This window comes from Pezoporus occidentalis, unplaced genomic scaffold (genome assembly GCF_034315485.1).
Source record: "Pezoporus occidentalis ecotype Australia unplaced genomic scaffold, CSIRO_AGI_Poc_V1 ctg122, whole genome shotgun sequence".
Taxonomy (NCBI): domain Eukaryota; kingdom Metazoa; phylum Chordata; class Aves; order Psittaciformes; family Psittacidae; genus Pezoporus; species Pezoporus occidentalis.
The window spans coordinates 1,659,301-1,679,429 of record NW_026913016.1 but is presented as its reverse complement, the minus strand read 5'-3'; the positions used below and the strand labels follow the sequence as shown (position 1 = coordinate 1,679,429).

The following is a 20,129-nucleotide window of genomic DNA, read 5'->3' as shown; positions in this document are numbered from 1 at the left end:
GTTTAGTCCTAAGTGCATCCTACCACGGATTTAATCAGTCTAAACTCCCTATTTCTCTTAACCATCACAAGACATTTGCTGTAGGTCTCCACTCCATGACTGTTACTAGCGGAGGCATAGCTGGAAGGCAGCACTCCTTGGGCAGTGCACAGACACTGACCTCGGGGACAAACAAATGGCATCTTGCATGAAATTATTACTTTTGCCCCTGGAGACTCAACCAAGTCTTCATTTTTCTTATGATTTGGATAACAAGTTTAATGTAATCTTAAGACAATGTAGCACAGGTTTGAAAATAAGTTTCTAAATTTATTATCTAGACTGTTGGGGCTGAAACAACAGTTAGGAGCTGAAATGTCCTCACACAGGTCCTGGTTTATGTATTTTGAGTTGAGATAGGGGATAGTGTCTGTCCTTCAGCGGGCACCTTTTCTGGACTATAACTGCTATCAGCTTACAGTTACTTTTCTCTGTTTTGGCATATTATTTCTGTTTGTTGTATGTAGAAGGTGCCTGGACTGATTATCTCCAAAACCAGCATAATTTCTGTAACTTCAAAATCAAACCTATTTTGATCAACTTCAAAAAAAGCCCCTTCTTTCTGCTGATGCAAAGGTGTGAACCTGTAAGTGCTAAGGCTCCTGAGACTTTCCCTGACTTCAGAAGAGGTTTCATCTCTTGTTGTGCAGAACTGCTGAGAACACTTTCTTAATGAAAAAAAGAGGAGACCGGGGCTTTCTCCTTTCTGTGTCATAGATCTAGCTTTAATCTCAGAAAGGCCTTGGTTTTTCCAGCTCTAAAACGTAGGTGACAGTATTTATAAGTGGACGGGGAGTTTGCACTTGAGGAGCATTTTATGAAAGCCTGGCTATTTGCCAAAGGCAAGCATGATATTCTCCAGACCAAGGAGCCATGGACTCTCTCCTGACGGAAAAGAAAGTACAAGAAAATCCAGTCCCCTAAACCAGGAGTTTCGATATTTAACTAGAACAGAAGTGAGGCATTAAGGCACTGAAACACTGCCAGGCTGGTACCCCCAGGCTGGGGGAGCAGAAAGCCCATGGCAGATCTCCCTGATGTGGGATGACCAGGGATTCCTCAGGAGCCCACAGGAGCAAGGAAGGTGCTCTCTGCCTGCTCCGGGATTGAGAAACCAGCTGGATGGGTCAGGTTGTGACTGGGAGAAAAATAAAGGGGCAATTTGGGAAAATGGGGCAGGGGGAGGAAGCTGCAGTTACTGTGGGAAAGCATCCGAGAGAGCCTGGACTCTGTGGGGGTAAGTGGTGTGCGCAGACACGGCTGGCTTTTACAGAGTGCTGAAGCACCAGTCAGAGGATTTGCAAGCTGGGGTGACTTTCACAAAGCCTCAGAGGGCAAAACTTGCTGATCCAGCAGCTGAGATGAGCTGCGACTGCACCTGCAAAAGCTGGTAGAGAGAGGAGCACAGGGAAAAGACACCTTGGAGGGAACAGGTGAGTACCTAGGGAACGTAAGGCTATTGCAAAACTATCCTGAGGAGGGGGAATCTCGCCAAATCAATACAAACCTCTGTTGTCAACCAGCTGTAATTGATTTTTCTGGGGTTATTTCATTGTCTCCCCTCTAAACCCCCTCAATATTACTGTGTTTTTTACAACAGACACAGTGTTTCTGTGGGGATATCAAAGTTCTCTCAAGCAGGAGTGAGGGGATCCTTAATTTCCAGGCTTTTGTGTGCTATCTCAAGTTGCTGCTATTAACATTCAGGAAAAAGAGAACACTGAACAATGTCTTTCCAGCTTCCTCTAAGCTTTCCAAGGTAATAAAATGTAGCCTTTATTTTTCCGGCTGACAGTAGCATTCCTAAGATCATATTTTGCCCATGGACATGTGGTCTTTGTCAATTAAAGTCATTGTGTCCAAAGTAGAGGTCTTTCTAAAAGACATCAGGGAGCTGAAGTTAGGGCCTTAAGCTCCTGAGAAAGGATCCTGTGCAGCTGGACTAGCTAGGTTACCATAGGAGCCTCTTCTAGATTTAAATGATGTGACTTTATGTCTAGGAGGCAAGAAAATGTCACTGTACCCCCACCAGGTCTTCACCCTGTATTATGTCAGGGAGGTTTCAAAATGGGATTCCTCTTTTTGCCTGCCCCTGCTGCCATCTTCACAGGCTCCCTCCAGGTGCTTGTCCTCAGTGATGGATGAACATGCTGTGAGCACACATCTTGTCCAGAGAGCTACACACTGAAGTACCACACTGTCACTAGGCCCTGAGAGACACAAATTCCCTTCCCAATTAATATTTCTTAGTGTGCATATATCTTAACACAGATCTGACGCACAGAAATGTGTTGTTCATGGTAACAGTCTCCTTTCCCTTGATCATGACAGGCCAGGAATTTTATGAAAGTCTTTGGTACCTGCTGTGTGTCTACAGAAGGGTTGATTTATGGTTTGCTTAATGAACGTTGTTCTATTGCATATTGATTTTCTGTGTAGTTAATAGTTTAACTTAAAAATTATGTGAAGGCCATAACTTTGTTAAGCCTGTATGAACACCATAACACACGGACATAACAAAGCAAAACATTGTTACTGACCTGCAGCTGGTGCATTCTCTATCTGAGAATCTGCTTAAGCATCATAGCTAACACGTCCTCTGGAATAATTTTTCTCAGAGGTGAGCTCATAAGCAAGCTAATTAAATTCAAAATTGGTTATTGCGGGTGCATTTACTGGGCATGAAAAAGTGATCATCTCTGACATTTCCCTCTGTAAATATGTTTTAAATAAGTAGTTGGTAGTTAATTACCATACTGTAAAATTAAGGCAAATAGATGTTATTTTGGATGCTATAAGGCAGCTTCTTTATGGTAATTAAACTACATCAATGGATTATGCTTAGATAAAAATTCTGCATAATCGGGAGCATTGCATCGTGGTATGGCATTTACAACTTCTGTATTAGAGGAGGTGCAGTGGATGTGCCCATATTAGCAAAGAGGGCAGCACAGAGCATGTAGGAGGGGGCTGATTTGCAGCAAGCTGTTACATTTTGAGGGTGACCTGTTCACATTCCTTGTTTCTTGGCCATGAATTTTAGGGTGGCTGCCAGTGCTGAGCATACACTACAGCTTCCTACCAGGATAGCACCCATGCATAATCCACAGAGCACAGCTGCAGGCTTGGGCTCTGCACCCCGGCCACTCTAATCCAGAGAAGGATTTACCACTTCGAGCACATACATTTCTTTCTTTCTTCAGCTTTGGGACTGGGTGTTAGAAGCAAGCCCATCAGAAAGGCATACTTCCTGCTCTTGCTCCTCTCTTTGTTTGCAGCTAAGAGCAGCCACCCCAGGTTGATGAGTTTTGCGCCCTTTTTGGACATTTGGCCATGATGCTGTATTACATCCAGATGCAGTTGAGCAGGTCACAAAGACTGGTGAGCATGGGTGGACTTAGCCTTCCTTCACACATTGGAAGTGAAGGTAGTACACACAAAGGGGAATCATTTGGAAACATCATTACGCATTTCCTGTGGTGGCAGACACCTGGAATATTAAGTTCCCTGGCAGGACAAAGGAAGATCTTATCTTTGACCACATAGTATATGTACATTTATTAGTGCCTGACACACCACTCTCATTTTACCCTGTTCTAAGCAACACTCCTTGAATTTTCTGCCAGTTAAGAACCTCCTGAAAATCACTAAGATGACAAGTTTTTTTGTTTGCCATGTGCCATTAGGACATTTTCTATGAGCATTTATGCCCCCTTGGAATTAAAACCCAGAGACTGTATGGCTGTACTGCAGACACTGTGATTTCTGCCTCTGCTTCACTGCTGGGAACTCATCATGGACTGGATGAGGCACAGTCTAATCGCTGTTGCATGCAGGGAAACCAAGAAAACCCAAAGTGATGAAGAGCATTTTGTTTATCAGTGAAGATAAGGCTGATGAATACTCCTACACATTTATATGTGGTGAAGCCTAGATGATTTATGATTGACTTCCCAAGGGTTTTGACTTTGCGAGGGAAAAGCACATAGGCTGCTGCACTGACACCCACTTTTCCAAAGCACCTCCTTTGACCTAGGTGGCTGTATTTCACTCTGGTTGAAAAGTAAAAGGTGCCAACTTTGCTGTATTTGTTAGGAGAAAAGTCAAGGTGTTGGCACAGATCTGTCCCAAACCACAGCGCCCAATGACAAGGGAGGTTAGGAAGCTGCACATGCCTCATGGTCCACCTCCTGCAGCAGTCCCAGGTAGAGCAGACATCCTCCACTGCCCTCCTAAAGGCAAGCAGGAGTGTGTGCTGCGTAGTGCTGAAGCGGCATGATTGCTTCATTCCCTCTCAGTAGTGGCTGCATATTAACTGTGGATTAATGAGCCCTCTAAGTATTACTTAGTGCTGCTAAAATGCTTTATATTTTATACTCACAATATAATCATCCTTAAGGGATTAAGGTAAAAACATTATAAACTTAGGTGGCTACAATTAAGCTTCAGCATCCTCATTTTTGGTCTTACATATTTACAGCCTGACTGTAAGGTTGGAAGAATATATCCCACCAGCCTTATTGACACCAAAAGGATCATCAGATTTACAGTATTTATGGCAACAGGACCAGTTCTGTGGATGGGTCCCTCACAAACATACAGCAGCTTAACCTACTACAGGAGATTTGACTATTTTGGCCTCCATTCCAAACCACCTGGCTGATGTCAAAGAACATTGTCCCCCACCTCATTTACAGAGGGAGAAACTAAAGGTGTAGATGCCTGCAGAGCATCCCAGCTAGCTGATCCATCCTGCAGCTCTGGCTGCACAGTGGACCATTGCAGCATGTGGATGTGCCCATCAGGTTTGGAGGCAGATAAACCACAATGCCTTGGCAGGGTGCTGCAGTGAACAGATCCTGTTTCCTGCAGAGCTTATTAGTTCAGGCACAGCACCCACCTAATGCAGCTGTTTGTCTGCTAGGCTCAGCCTGGCTTGTATCCAGCCTCTGCTGCATCTCTGCTCTGTCCTTTCTCACACCTCAGCTCCTGGAGGAAGAGGGGCAGGAGACGGGCAGCTTTATGGTGCTGTTGGTGATCTCAAAGGCTCTGTTTGTAAAAGCAGTTTTGGGTACACAGGTAACCACAGCAAACTGTCAGTGTTAGCTGTAGCTGAGCTCAGTACATTGGGTCAGCCATTGATGAGCTCTCTCAGGGAGCTCAGGCTGATTTTGCCCATCTTAGGAATAGATGCTTACTAGATGGCTCTTGAGTAAGTCTAGTGATACCCAGCAAGAGGTAGACTTGCTCGCCACCAGGGAAACAAATTATGCTCAAAACTGGGCTTAGGCTGTAGGACTTCTTGACTGCAGAGGCTGGGCTATGTTCTTGCTCATCTTTCAGCCCTCAACTATTTGCAATCACCAAGTGGCAAAGGTCTTACTGGAGTGTCTGAGCTGTATCATAGGTCAGCCAGGACTGGAGCTGGTTGCAGCCCACTGTGTGATTTGTCTGTAGAGAGCATCAAGGTCCTTTTCCATGAAAAATAATTCAGAAGCTACTTGATCTGAAAGTTTCTTCTATTTGTAAAAGCCAAGAAGCAAAAGTTACGATTACAAAAAAACCACTGAAAGTCTGCTTTTGGCATCAATAAATTTTCCTTATGAGTGAGTAAAGAAAAGGTCTTCCCTTCCCCAACATCTGCTTCATCAGACTGAGTTCTCATGCTATGTGCTGTTGATTGGCCTCTGGCAAATTAAAGTTGCTTTAGTTAAAGCAGCAAATAGACAAAACACCCAGATGCAGCCTGGATTTATCTGTGAACTGGGATGGGGTTTTCTAATCACTGGCTTATTATTAAGAGAATTATTTAGAGATACCTCACCAGTGAGCTCGTGTTTAGCTGCAGCACTAAATTATGTGTTGCCTTGTGAAGCTCCTGGAGATTAAGCTGGCTTCAGATCTGTTTTCTGATAGTGTCTTTGTCTTTTGCCAATAGCCTGAAAGAAAATTCAGTCTTTATAATCAGCTATTTACAAGCCAGTGGTCATGTTTGTGCAACATTGCATGACCTTAATGTTTTTGAGTCTCTTTTTTGAAATATTTCCTATGGCAGAAGAAACTCAGTGAAAGTTTTGTTTTATTTTTAAAGCTGTGTTCTTTCCCATATGATTTAGACCCTGGAGATTCCAGGGCTGGAACTATAATTGCAAGAAATATTCCAGTTTGAATATAAGGGGGAAACAAGTTGAAATGACACTGAATAATTGCCAGCATTTGTGTCTTGTTTGTTTGCCACACTTTAAATCTTTACCTGGGAATAGCTATGAATTGCCAGCAAGTAAACACACCCCTGTTTGTAAGGAACATGCTCTTGCTGCATTGCTGCTGCCTTTAAGTTTGCATTCTGCCCAGGTTGGCTTGTGGCTGTGGAAAACATGTCTTTTTAGCCACTCCCAAAAGCACAGATAATGAGAGGTCTAAACCTGGGTACATGCCTTGAGGTAAGTGTTTATATAGGATACTGCTTTATTCAACAGGGATAAAGAAGGTCCCTAAAAACATTTGTCACAATGATGGCAAAGACAAAACTAAACGAGCCACACAAGTCCCTGACCGCATCACAGCTACTTTGTAGGAATGAGAGGAGAGAAAAAGAAACACAACCATCTCTCCCAGCCAACAAACCTTAATCACCAATAAAACATTTTGCAAGGACAGATGCCTCAGTCTCCTGTCAGATACCCTCTGGTGAAGCTTTCTATGGTGGCCTAGGACATTCCTGATCTCAGTGCCTGCATGGCTGCTGCCAGGACTCATGTACCTACAGCCGCAGCAAAGAGTACCTGCATTTCAGCTGCCTCATCAGTCTGGCATACTAATGCAATTCTTTTAATAAACCCACAAAGGCGTATGAAATGGGTTAGGAGCGGCATGAGGACCAGCCTTTATCTCCCCCTTTGCTGGCCCTTAACCAAGGCAATGACAGATTTTAAGGGACCAACAAAGTCATGTGGGATGGCAATATTTTAAGCTGCCCCAACAAAATACAGGTCACCTACAGACTTCCATGCTGCAAACCATGACCCTGCCTAAAATGGCTGGACCAAATAGCATTTCCTTACCTCTGGTGATGCTATCTCATCCTAAGTCACCAAAGTCTGAAACCTCTAGATTTCTCTGGTCAAAGATAAACAGAAACAGACTCCATCGAGCCTGGGAGCAGAACCAGAATCCAGGCAGGGAACAATGCTACTTAAGTAGAATCTCTGCTTTTTACCTCTTTGCGTAGCTAATTAACACAGCTCGCATGCCAAAAAATGGGTCTGAAGCATTAGGGATCCTGCTGTAGGGGGAAAGTAATCATGAAGCAGTTAATTGAATAAGCCCAGGGAAAGTTTTTTTCTGCTGGCAGCCATCCTATAAGGAGAATGAAAGACACATTTTTCCGAGTGGATTATTTGCTCCACGTGACCTGCTCCATGTTATTTGCTTCACTCAATGCTCTTTGGGAACATGTTTACTCTTGTGCCACAGTGCAGTCTTTTCTAATAGATGTTGAGCAATCTGTCCTCTCCAGAGTTTATTTTGTATTGATTGTAACTACCAATATGGATGCTTATTCCAAAGCGTATTTAGAAATACGTCTTGCTCTCTTTGCCATCCCTCATCTAGCACAGTGGCCTCCTTTACAATCCAGACTGATTTCATTAGCTGGTAATATCCCTGGGCTTTGGACTACTATCAGGATTTGTATTTCTGATGAGTTTAAATTACCAACTACTTCTGTAGCTGGTATAGCTCCATAATTTTTCACTGATGTTGGTATCCCATATTGATCCTTGGATTTCTGAGTGTGTCACACATGTCCATCTCTTTGCCTTCCTCATTCATTTCAGATATGTCTTTCAAATATTTGTTCCTGAGCATGGCAGAGGGATTGGAGCTAGACAATTTTCAAGGTCCCTTCCAACCCAAATCATTCTGTGATTCTATATGACTTTGGCTTGGTTGCTAATGCAACCATTTGATGATTAGTCTTGAAACCCTAATACTGCTGCACTCCTCCTTGCACACCAAGATCTGTTTTTATACAGGATTGCAGGGTCAGAACAATTCAGGTGGGAAAAAACCTCTGGTCATCACCAACTCCTGCTTAAAGGACAGTCAGCTGCAAAGATAGGTCAGGTTGCTCAGGGTTTTTAAAATCTCCAAGGGTGCAGATGGCAGAACCTCTCTGGGCAGCCTGTGCTAGTGCCTCACATGTAGTCAAAATATCCCTTGTTTCAGCTTACGTCTGGTCCTTGTTCTCCTTGGTGACAGCATCAATGTTTTATTTGCGTGCTTTGCATGAAATTCTCTGTTGTCAGTCCAAAATGTTGTGCTCTATTTTTTTTTTTTTTTTTTTTTATGAGAAGCGTCTTCTAGTACAAATAACTGAAAGCTCTCACCCTGCAGTCATGTTGCCAAACCTTTTTATGCTACATCTGAAATCTCCCTCAAAGCTTGCTTTTGGGAAGTGGAAAGAAGGTTGTTAGATTACCTTACCTAAACCTGTGTAAAATAGTAGTGAGTATAATACTTGGTGTTATTGTGCCCAAACTTCTGTATTTATCTTAATGAGACAATTATCCTGATTGGGTTTTCTTTTGTATAAGGAACTGTAGGATATCAGTGGGGTGCATTTTATCTAACTTCAGCTAGACAAAAATGACCTATCCATTCCAAGCTAGTCTTCTGGCTTCCTAGATTGTCAGTGGCAAGCAAGACAGCCTTCCTTTGAGGATAATTCATCTCATTGATGCTAGCCTCCAAAAGACGTTGCACCACAGAGATGTCCTCAGCTCTCAGGTAGTACAAGAAGTGAACCCACAATACTGCCCCATAAGCAAAGCACTGGCCCCACTGGTCTGTAGTATGCCTTTCACACTATGGGGGTCCAACCAGCAGGGATAACATCCTCTTTTGCAAACAAGTATCCTTGTCTGGACAGATGACACAATGCAGCAGTGAGACATCTAGGATCACTTCCCTGCTGAAGAAGAAGATGTTTTCAATCCACCCTGTGCTCTTCAGAAGAGATGGGTAAGTTTGCTGCACTCCAGCAGGTTTTTCATACGGTCTTTGGATGGATCAAGTTTTTTGGAATAAGTATGTCTGAATAAGGGTCTGATTCTGCAAAACGTACGTATTTTTGAATCTGTGCACATGCTTGACACTGAGCCCCTGAGTGGTTTTGCTGAGTTCAGGTCACTACCATCATCAGCCCACTTGCCACCATCCTGCTATTTCCATTTCAGCCTCTCATTTCCACAAAGCCTGAAGGTGACCATAACCGTCCCTAGCTGCTCTATGTAATCCTTGTGTGCTGATTATTTACTCCATTTTCACACCTATTACTTTGCTTATTTTCCACATGTCAGTTCCAAAGAGAGGGCGAACATTTTCATCCTCTGATGATGTGGTTTTCTGCTCCGCAGCATCTGCCTCCTTACCCATCTATAGTGTTTGTTTTCTGCACAAGTGGATGTTACTGTTTTCATCTTTTTCTGTTTTGTTTATGATCCATTTCTCTGTTTCTCTTTCTATTTCAGCTGGCACTTGATGTGAAAGAGTGTGCTATCTTTTGTTTACAATATTCATCCATGTCTCTCTGCAACACATTTCCCCAGGGCTGATGGACAATTTGCCAGCCGATCAGGAGCTTAATATTTGCATGTTTAAAATACCAGTAACATCACTAAAGCTGTGCAAATGATCTATTTTTTACTGAGGAGGACAACCTGGAAGGAAGTTCAGGTTAGATGTAAGGCAGAAGTTCTTTACTGTAAGGGTGGTGAGGCACTGGAATGGGTTGCCTGGGGAAGCTGTGAATGCTGCATCTCTGGTGGTGTTCAAGGCCAGGTTGGACGGAGTCTTGGGTGACACGGTTTAGTGTGAGGTGTCCCTGCCCATGGCAGCGGGGTTTCAATTTGGATCAGCTCAGAACAGAATTGCTCTGGAAGAAAAGACTAGGACTGAAAGCACTGCGTCTCATCTGGAAATAACTGGTTAATCCCTTCCCAAAGTTGTTTCAAACATTTCTACCTGTTGAAAAAAGCACACCAAAAAAAGCATGCCAACTACTCAAAGGCCTCTGCTGTTCTCCCTCAGTGGCGCTTCCATGTTGTTGCTTAGACTGAAGGGGATAGCTAAAGATAAACCCATTAATGTTATGTAAGATGCTCAGAAATGCCTCTAATTAAATGAAAGTGGTTCAAATTGTACACTGTGTATGTGCCAGGCAGTTTACCCAGTGCCAGCAGTGCCACGACACTCTTCCCTCTTCAAAGGAGAGCACTGCAGGAGAGCCAAGTGGGAGTATTGCAGGTAGCTATTAGCAGCAGGTCACCCAGAGCAATTGTCAGGACACCTCCATGCACAACTGGAATTTTGCCATTCAGCACAGCCATCAGTAACCCTTAGGGGTAAGAGCTTTGTGGGAGGTTGTGAGAATTAGCTGAGGCCACTGCTCTGTCTAGCTGCTTGTTCCTGTGGCATGGAAGCAGAAGGGATACGTGCCTACTTCGGCAGCACACAGACCACCAGCTTAAATTCCTGCTGAAACTGGATTTTATTCACCACACCAAAGCAGAAGGAAGATATTCTCTTTTGCCAGCACTGGTGAAGGGATCATGATCGTGGCTTGCTGTGCTAGGTGGACAACGGGCAGTCGTGGCACTTCCCACTGGATTTGCCTGCCTGAACCCCATCCACAGCACAATGAAAATTAGCTTTTGCAGGCATGTGAGGCACTTTGCTTCCTTGCCAGCTACATCCACAGCAACATTTAGTTGGGTTTTGTAGCTCTCCTCATCTTGCTGGCAATCATTTTAAAGCAGGACTTAATCTGCCACTGGGAAATTGGTGGCACCAAACAAGCTGAGGCTTGAATGATTGTGATTTCTTCTGAAAGAGCTTAGAGGAAAATGAGAGATCCAAAGTTGCAGTAAAGTTAGTGATGCTTTCCTTTCAGCAGGAGTAAAAAAAGCCCAAAATTAGGTTTTTGAGCAATAGATGCAGACAATCTTTTGCTTTAAGTCTTTGATATAGCACAGAATGGGCAGGATGAGGACAATAGCACTGAAAGAAAAGTACTTAATAAAGAGACAAGCTATGGAAAGAAAGAAAGAAATAAAAATAACACAATCTGATAAGGTGCTTAATGTCTCAGCATCCGTGTTTTTCATTTCCAAATACAGCATGTGCATACAGAGATGGGCTGGTAAGTTGCCTCTATGTTCAGCCAGACCTAAGCAGAGATTTCAGGCCCAGGCTCTCTCCAGCTTCATCAGAAGCTGGACCCAGGTCAGCTGAACCTGATGATGGCTCAGCTCTGTTGTAAAAATCACACCAAAACCAGGCCTAGCATGTTACCTGAATTCTGTTCAGCTCTCCAAAGGAATTCTCTCATTTTCGATGCCTCCAGTGTCTCCTGGCACCCACCTCCAGTGGCTCCAAGGAGGACCATGCCTCTGCACCATGCTGTGCCCTGCCCAGCTGTGTGTGCCTGCGGTAATGCCACTGAGAGGTGTTTAAAGCAGTCCACCACAGTCATTGCTCCTATGGTCACTCAGCCCTTAGGAGAGCTGGGTAAAGACTGTCCTCCCCCCTGCCACCTTGGGAAACTTCTGCAGGATTCACACTTTTTCCCACTTTTGCACCTGGCTGAGGGACACTCATTGGCCATTGTGATGGAAAGGCTTTGGGGGTGCCAGGAGGGACATAAAGTTCCAACTCTAAGCGAGGCAGGACAAAGATTATGGGCTTTCTATGGTGTAGGAAGTGCCAAAACCCAGGAGAGACAGGGCACAGCCACAGCAGCTCCCTTCCCTTGCTTTACAGGAGCTCTTGGGATCCACTGTGCTTTAAACTTGATTTTTAGGATTAAGAACCTCAGATAGTCTCTGAGAAAAAAAGTGGAAGTTTCTGTGTGCCTTCCAGCTAAGTGTGCTGGGAGGTCTTCGATACCAGGAGAGACTCTCAATGGTTAAACAAAAATCTGTACTCTGTCAATTGTGATTTTGAGGCGAAATTCATGATGCTTGGGAACGTGGCCTGGGACTTCTTAACATCTGGGGCTTGCAGGACCATATTCATATTCTACTGAGGCAACCAACAATGTGTGTTGATTAATGCCAGTGGTGGGAATGTCCTCGGATGACTTACATCTACTGGGAAGCAGACCAACACCTCTCCACTCATTTCATGTAGTCAAGGCTTATAATAAAACATCCCTCTTTCCTCTGCAGCCCCTGTGTTAGCCACCACAATTTCTTTGGGGCAGTATTTCTCTTGAGGGATATATCTGGGCTGTTACGTCTAACCCAAAGTGTTGCACAGGGAAATTCTTAATGAGCAGAGTCATAGCAGAGTGGGTGGATTACAAAGCAATACGTGGTGGTGTCTGATGGATACTCCTTACCCTGCTGCCAAACACCCTGTAGAGGGGAGAGGCATTTCTCTAATACTAAAATAACAGCACTGTCTTCCATTGATAGCCTCTGACTTGAAATGTCCTGCAACTAGGTCAGGTTTGTTATTGAAATTCACCCCCAAATCAAGTGTGAGGAGGAAAAGACTCGATGCTTACCCACTCTGTCCCATATCCAGAGCTGTAGCACGACAGGCAGGGCGAGTTAACAGCAGTAATTAATTAGGGGTAAGAGGTGGGGAGAAGGAACTTGGAGCATATTAACACATAATATTCTGACATGGCAACATTTCCCTCCCTCTCCCTCCATCAAGAAGATGCCGTAACTGTTACTCTGGGAGACCACGCTGAAGCTTGAAGTTGCTCTGCTTTGCAGCATGCTTGAAGTAAAGCCCATGCCACCCTGCACTGTGGGTTGCACAGGTACTGGGTCTGTGGGCTCAGGGTTAATGGGTTACAGGAGAGGGGAGCTCCTGTGACCAAGCAGTGGCATTGGTGGATGGAGAGCCTGCTGGGAGAGCTGCTGAAGCATGCAGCTCTGCAGGTGGCTGTGAACACATGCACAGAGGCTCCCAGCGTAGTCACGATCATCTTGGTTTCCAGTTTTGCCCACTGACACCCCTTCAAACAGAGGCAAGGCTGAGGGAGGGATGGCAAAGCAGCTCTGGTTGCTGCCATCCACATTCTTACACAAGGGTTTGAATATCTGAGGTGCCAGGTGCCCACACAGCCCAAGCCCACGGCTGGGATGGGAGCCAGCGCCTTTGCCAGGAGCCTGCATTTGCAGGCAGCAGGGGATTTTGCAGCCTCTCTCATCATGGCTGTCACAATCCTGCTGGACATTGGGGCCAAACACCACTTGGGTTCCCCAAATCACAGCCCTGCATGGAAGATATGAGATTAGGGTTGAGATGGTCATGAGGTGGTCATGAGATCATGTCCAGGATGAGATGGTGTCAGAGGATGCCTGCGGGTTGTTAGCAGCAGGTTTCAGAGTCACTCTCCTCCTTTCCACCACATAAATAAATAAAGCTCATGGGGTTATAATGCACTGCAGCACTTTAATCCCGCTGGAGATAAAGTGGATTACAATGCTATTTGTCTGGCCACTGTGTGCAGAGCCAAACTGTTATAACAGGATTCAAATCCCTTCCCTAACTCAGAGCAGATTTGCTTGTTGCTGTAAAAAAATAGCTAGAAGACAGCTTGGCCCCATAAACCATGTTACGACCCTTTTTGAATACAAGATTGAACTACTTACGCCCTCCTTTAAACATGCTTCTTTTTGTAATTCAGTGAGTTCATTGAAGTCCTACAGAGATAGAGATGGGTGGGTTTTACAAGCACAATATAACCACAGTTTTTTACTCTTTGCAAGAGCATTTTTCACACTCTCCAAAGAGTTAAAGTTGTGTGTAAAAAGCTGGTAACTCCTTGAATGGAGAAAATCTCTTTTACCCAGCTGTACACAGCACCCCTCAAGACATCAGTACCATCTGGGCTGTTACTGGACAACAGTCCCCTGCCACGTGCTATGGCTGCTTTTTGGGACAGGGACCCATGCCAGCTAAGGAGCAAGGACACACCACTCACCTTTGCTTCTCCCTAGGCTGCAATTAGCAGTGCTGGGGACAATTGCTATTAACAGGGTGAAAAGACACAGGAACTCACTGAGCCTCATCTCCACAGGACAAGCAAACACTCATTTTTTCCATGCGCACGGAGCATCATTAAACTTTCTCTGCACACTGGGCCCTGCAGACAGCAGCAGAAGTGCTCTTGTAATTAACATGGCCTTGGGAAGGAGCAGCCACTTTGCTGGGGAGCTCTGTTGCATCTCCAAGGGGAGATATCATGGTGACCATATGCTTGAAGGCAGGCAGGTTACAAGGTAATGCATGTAATATGACTGAGAAAGAAGGTGACCTATAGAAGTGCAGTAAATACATGCTTTTTTTTTCTGCTTGGCAAGTGAATTTTGATCCCAGCATAGGAGTGCTTCCTAAGGTGCTGCTGCTGTGCCTGCCTGGGGAATATCACGGTTGGACAAAGACCAGAAAGCAGACAGAAGGACAAAGCATCTCTGAAGCAATCCTCCCGTCCCATTAATACCCCTGCCAAACAGGCGAAACAGAGGGGGACGGTTGCAAAGCTGTCTTTCCTTGTTTAAAGCCAGCTGTGTCAGCCTGTCGTGCACAGGGAAAATAGCAGCAGATCAATAGAGGTGTCTGTACTGACACTCTTGCCAGCTTGTCCTTTAAGATACACTGAAGCACTCATCAGCCTTCCCAGTTAATGAGCCTTTCAGTGGGAAGAAAGGCACAGGTTTCATTCTAAGTGTGTGCTTCTCTGCTAACCTCTGGACCTCTACTAAAGGAAGAAGTGATGGGCTCTGGTCACAGTCAGAGGTCTGGGCTGTGACTGCGCTGACAGCGTGCTGACATAGTTTTACCGCAGGCCCCCCTTGTTCTAGCTATGGGTCTGTGACAGCACAAGCTGGTGCAAGTTTTCCCTGGAGGGTACCAGGGCTCCCCTGCCCTCTGCTGCTCACTGAGCGCTTTACACGATGACAAATCTCTTAACACACTTACATGATCACCAGCCATGGATCCTCCTGGTAGGCTGGATCACACCACCATCCCTGACCACTCCCCTGGATGGAAGGAGTGAGAATAGAGGTCCTGCTGCTATTTGCCTCTAATGGAGTTATGTGTGTTGGCACTGATTGAGGATCAGGCCTATGTGAGGGATGTCAGCGTGCATAATCACATCAGAATACGATGCCTGTGATTTATCATTTGCACCAGTGAACCAGGAGCCCCCTCACCCCGGTGCTGTGGAGATACAGGATAAAATAATCCCTTTGCGAAGAGTTTACAATTCTGGAGTGAGCACAAACATTTAAACTTTGAAGGGAAGGGAGAGAAATGACATTGCTCCTAGCTCTTGTTTCCTAGCAGGCATGTATTCATCGACCGCACACCTTAATACAGTTTTCACTCCACTTGTCAATTGTTCAGATAGATTTGGGGGCTGTCAACAAAATGTTACAGTTGAAATAAAAAATAACAGCTAGAAATAACAGACTGTGAAGCATCTAAGTAGTCATAATAATGTAAACTATCTCAGAGCAATATGTTGGTCCCTTTCATTTTCAGTGGTCTCTCAGGTGTCATTTGGCATAGAAGACAGGCTTTGGGGGAGGGGAGGAAACTCCCTGTCCCAGCTTCAGAATTCCCTTCCATTTTGCTGGAGGGAGCAACCACAGTTTCCCTGTGCATCCCAGGGCGAGAAACAGGCACCCCAAGAAGCAGATTCATCTGGCTTGTCTCTGACACCAGGTTTTGGACAAGGTGTGGTGCTGTGCTGGCAAGAGCTGGTGGGGAGAAGTGTCTTGTTCAGGGGTAGCTGGTGTTCTTGTATGGACACCAGTAGTGCTGTGCTGGACACAAAGGGATCTGACCCACCCTGCCACTGAGTGCTGATGGGTTCCTTATAGAGATGGTGGGAACCACACTGAGCACCTTGAAAGCAGATCAGAGCTAAAGTCCACTGGATGTGAGCTGGGTAACTTGGGAGCACCTTCCAAGCATATTTCACTTTATAGTCAGGATTTCTTTTTCAGAGCAGAGAGGTTTCTTGTCAGCTTATCCATCTATCTGGTGTCTCAACAGACCTGTGTGGGAAAACACGTGCCACAGGGTTCCCACTGCAATCTTATCAGGGGAGCAATTCCCACTCAAGACAATCCTCAGTGGAGCTTCACTGACATGTTGAACCTTTTCCTAGAGGCTCCCATTTGTTTCCAAGAGAGTTTTGCATCCTAATATCAAGAGCTGTCAAGACAGTACTGAGATTGCCTGTCTCTCTACCAGGCTTTGGGTCTGAGCAGTGAAGAGCTTGGTCATGGGGTGATTTTAATAAACTGAAATACCCTCTGTGTTTAACAAGCGGAAGCATCAACTGTTTCTGGTATGCTCAAAGGTAAAATGCTGCAGTTCCCACAATAGCAAATCTGCAGCTTGAGAGGACCTGAAGTGATAAATTCAGGTCTAGTCCTAGATACCAGTGGAGCAGTTAGCAGACCCCCTTCTGTGTGCTTATGGGACCTCATCAGACAGTGCCACAGGCACTGAAATTGCATTGTGACCTTCAGTAACCTTTTTTCTGCTCTTTTTCTTTTTTTTTTAATTAAAATTATAGATGAAAGAAGCAGGAGACAGTCACATAAAAGGGGTCGAGCACAGAAGCATTCACTTACAGAATCTCTCCGTGCACTTAGGAAAGCGGTTGCTTCTTTTATCTGTTCGGATCCTTTCAGATAATGACAGGGACGCACGTTTTTAAACAGCTTGTGTCAGCAGAGGAGCAATGCCAGGAGAGGTGAGCCTGCACTCCAGCAGTGTGTCCCCTGGGAATGCTGCCCTGGCCAGCAGCACTCATCAGGTTTAGCACAGTGCTTACAGTGAAATCCTTTCCTTGCAGTGAAATCCTCCTGGAGCTGGTGCCCTGCTAGAAACAACCTCTCCCTGCCTGAGCGCAGCCTGAGGCTGAAAATACAACTCTGGGATATACTCTGAAGAGGGATTTAACCCATCAATGGACCTCCCAGGGACCCACAGTTCAGGAAAGATGCTCCCAGCAACACCTTCGAGTTCCTTGCAGGGACCCCAGCAGATCCAGAGATAAGTTGTCCTCAATTAAATTAATATCTGAGCTTGCGTTGGGCTAGCGGAGCGGCATCATGGGTCAGGTCCTCAAGGACTTCCATAAAACAGAAGACACTTCATTAAAGTTGGTCATTTGCTACTGTGATAAAGTAACTAAAGCCACCCAGTTGCTTTCTTCCCCTGCTCCTCCTTCTCTATATACAAACATCACAGTTCTGGCACAGACAGAGCTGTTGCCACTTTCTCAGTGAAAATCCAGAACCGTGCAAGTAAGAGAAATGTTTTATGGGGACTATAAATAGTTTTGCATTAAGGCAAATGTATTCTCCTGCCTAAAATAGATTCACCTTGCAAACAGCTTAAGGACAGTTTCAGTGCCAGAGGAACGCCTTCATACTCCCTCCAGGAGACAGGAACAGCCTTTTTCCTCCAAAAAGCAAACAAGACCAGCAGCCGAAGACCCCTCTGCTGCCACCCCTCCTCTCCCTGCTCCCTACTGCCTGGCAGCATCCTGCTGTGCCTGGGTGTCAGCCTGGAAGACCCCCCAGCATCCTTCTACCAAAAAGGAATGTGAATTCATCCAACTAACTTTTGCATTCATTTTTTCCAGGCACTTGCAACATTCCTTTCACATGGGTGAAGGGGATGAGGAAACTTTGGGGAGGGGGAGAAGTGACTTCCACAATCGCTTGGAGCTGAGGGTTGCTTCTCCTTCACTCCGAAGGGAATCATGCAGCAAGACAATGCAAACACCCTCTGCCAGGGCTGCAATGTGTTAACGGCACTCTCCCTCAGCTGTGAGAGCATCATTTCATTTCCTGCAGAGAAACGCAGTTGGGGGGGGGAAGACGAGAAGATATCAGAAGAGAAAAAATATTTGTAACTCACCTTTAGGCTGTGCGTTGGGTTGACAACGCAGACAAGTTGCCCGGCAGCTGAGAAAACCCTCTTTGCCTTGTAGTGCTGAAACCGCAGATGAATAAGATCTAACACAGCCCCAAAGCACTGGGTGAAGAAAAGCATCACAACTTTTGGCGTTGCTGCTGCTGTTGGTGCTGCTGCTGCTGGCGGTGGGTAGGGGAAGCAGTGAGGGAGCCCCTGAGTCCTTGAGCCCCGGGAGGGAGTGCAGGCAGTGTGAGCTATGCTCCGGCACAGCTTAGCATGCCTTCATATTCATCATCAAAATAAGACGGGAAGAGGCTTGCAGCGGCAGGGCGGCCAATGGAAAGGACAGAAATGTTATCCTTGAGGTCCGGAGACAGCCAATAACAAATGCCTCCCCTCCAGAAACTCCCTGATGAATTGAGCCTGGTGGAGAATGTATTATTGAACATTACCATACATCAGCACGTTGCATTTATCTCGTGATTACAGCCAGTCATACGTAAGGCTGTGGAGATATGCAGACAAAATTGATTGCTTAACGTCTCCATTTATTAATTGCCTTAATTTAACGAAAGACCGTTTGGATGCCAAAGCTAAATGTAAGGCATAGGGAAGAAGCCCACCAGTGAAACTGTTAAAAAGTAGCAAAAATAGATTAAGTAGACTGTGTTTTGCTGAACGAGAGAAATCAAATATTCAAAGAGAATTACAGTTCCTTGCAGGGGTTAAGCAGAAGTAGAGCTCACTGTATAAATAGTTTCACGTCTGTGCATTTGCTGGCTTTGATTTGAATCATCACCATTCTGAAGTTTTCTAGATTTTATACTCTGCTACTTCAGAAGGGTCCCAGCACACAGATAAAGCTTCCTTCACCACTAAAAGTAAGAGAGGTCAGGACTCAGGTCTGGTGTAAGTTGAAATAACTCCATTTAAAGTCAGCAATGTTTTCCTGATTTACACTTGCTGGTGGATCAGGTCCATTGCACACAAAACATGGTAATTACTGTATGTTGGAACCATGAGAGCATAAAAAGGCACAGGGCATGTTTCTAAATATAATGAAATACATGATGCATGAGAGCATACACAGAGAGAAACTTGCACTGAGGGAAAAGTAGCTTCTAAATCAACACAATAATTAAACATGCAGAAGGCTTTTGCTTGTCATTCATCTGCATATTGGTGGGTAGGAAATTACAAATTAGCCATTAGACAGTCCTAGGCATTAAAAAAGAGTTAGGGAATCGCAAGGAAAATAACATGCTTTTGTGTATTATTACCAGTGTGTATCTCTGCTGGTGGCAGGGAGTCTTCTCGAGACGTTGAGTCTCATTAAACTTGAATCGCCATAACTGGCTTTTCCAAGAGGTGACTGCAACGAAGCAGCCAAGGGAATCAGAAAGCACATTCATTTCATGGGACAATTCTGTGTGATATGTTGCTCTGCTTGTTAATAAATCAAAGAGGGTTAATTTAATTAGCTCTCTGCCAGAACTTCCTATCAGGGTGCTATTTAGGCTTGCTAGCTAAGTACTCAGATGGTTTATTTAGCCTTGGTAATCCATTTTCCCTTCAAAGCAGAACAGATGAAAGTAGCTTTCCTTTCTTTTCTTTTTTGCTTCTTTTAAACATGATTCCTGTGCTGGGTGTGAGGCTGCTGCTCTGGGTAAAGCAGCCCCCATACAGCGCAGGCTTCAGCCTGGGACTGGATTGTCACAACTACCTCGTACTAAATCAATACTGCAATACTGGCTCTGCCAGACTGCAGAGAGCCTGTGTGTACAAAAAATAAAACATAAAGTAAAAAAGGAGGCCTGAGTGGATAAATAAGTGGGAAATTGTGAATGCTGGAACAGCTGACAACATAATTCTGCCCCCCCCCCAGCATTAAGGACAGGAGGAATGTGTATCTCTAAGTTCTTAACATTTGCTTGTAAATGAGGAGATAATTTTTGCAGCGCTGAGAGACTCTTTGAGAATATTTTCAGACAGACTTGAGGACAAGTGAGTGAATCGATTTGCTTAAACGTGTCCTTTTCTCCATTCCCAAAGTAACTGTGAGCATCCAGCTATTTATTATTTATGTCTTCCTGATTTGTAGTTGGTAGCTACACAGACACTTC

The 20,129-nt window shown here is 45.0% G+C and overlaps 1 protein-coding gene across 1 annotated transcript in view; it reads right to left on the bottom strand.

The window, feature by feature from the left end:
- The window catches only part of SIAH3 (siah E3 ubiquitin protein ligase family member 3), a 46,981-nt gene extending 28,639 nt beyond the window's left edge, over positions 1–18,342 (bottom strand). Inside the window, exon 1 of the mRNA XM_062607402.1 lies at positions 18,010–18,342. Coding sequence (XP_062463386.1) covers positions 18,010–18,144 — 135 coding nt within the window. The 5' untranslated portion in view covers positions 18,145–18,342. The remainder of the gene's footprint in view (positions 1–18,009) is intronic.
- Between the last annotated feature and the right edge of the window lie 1,787 nt (positions 18,343–20,129).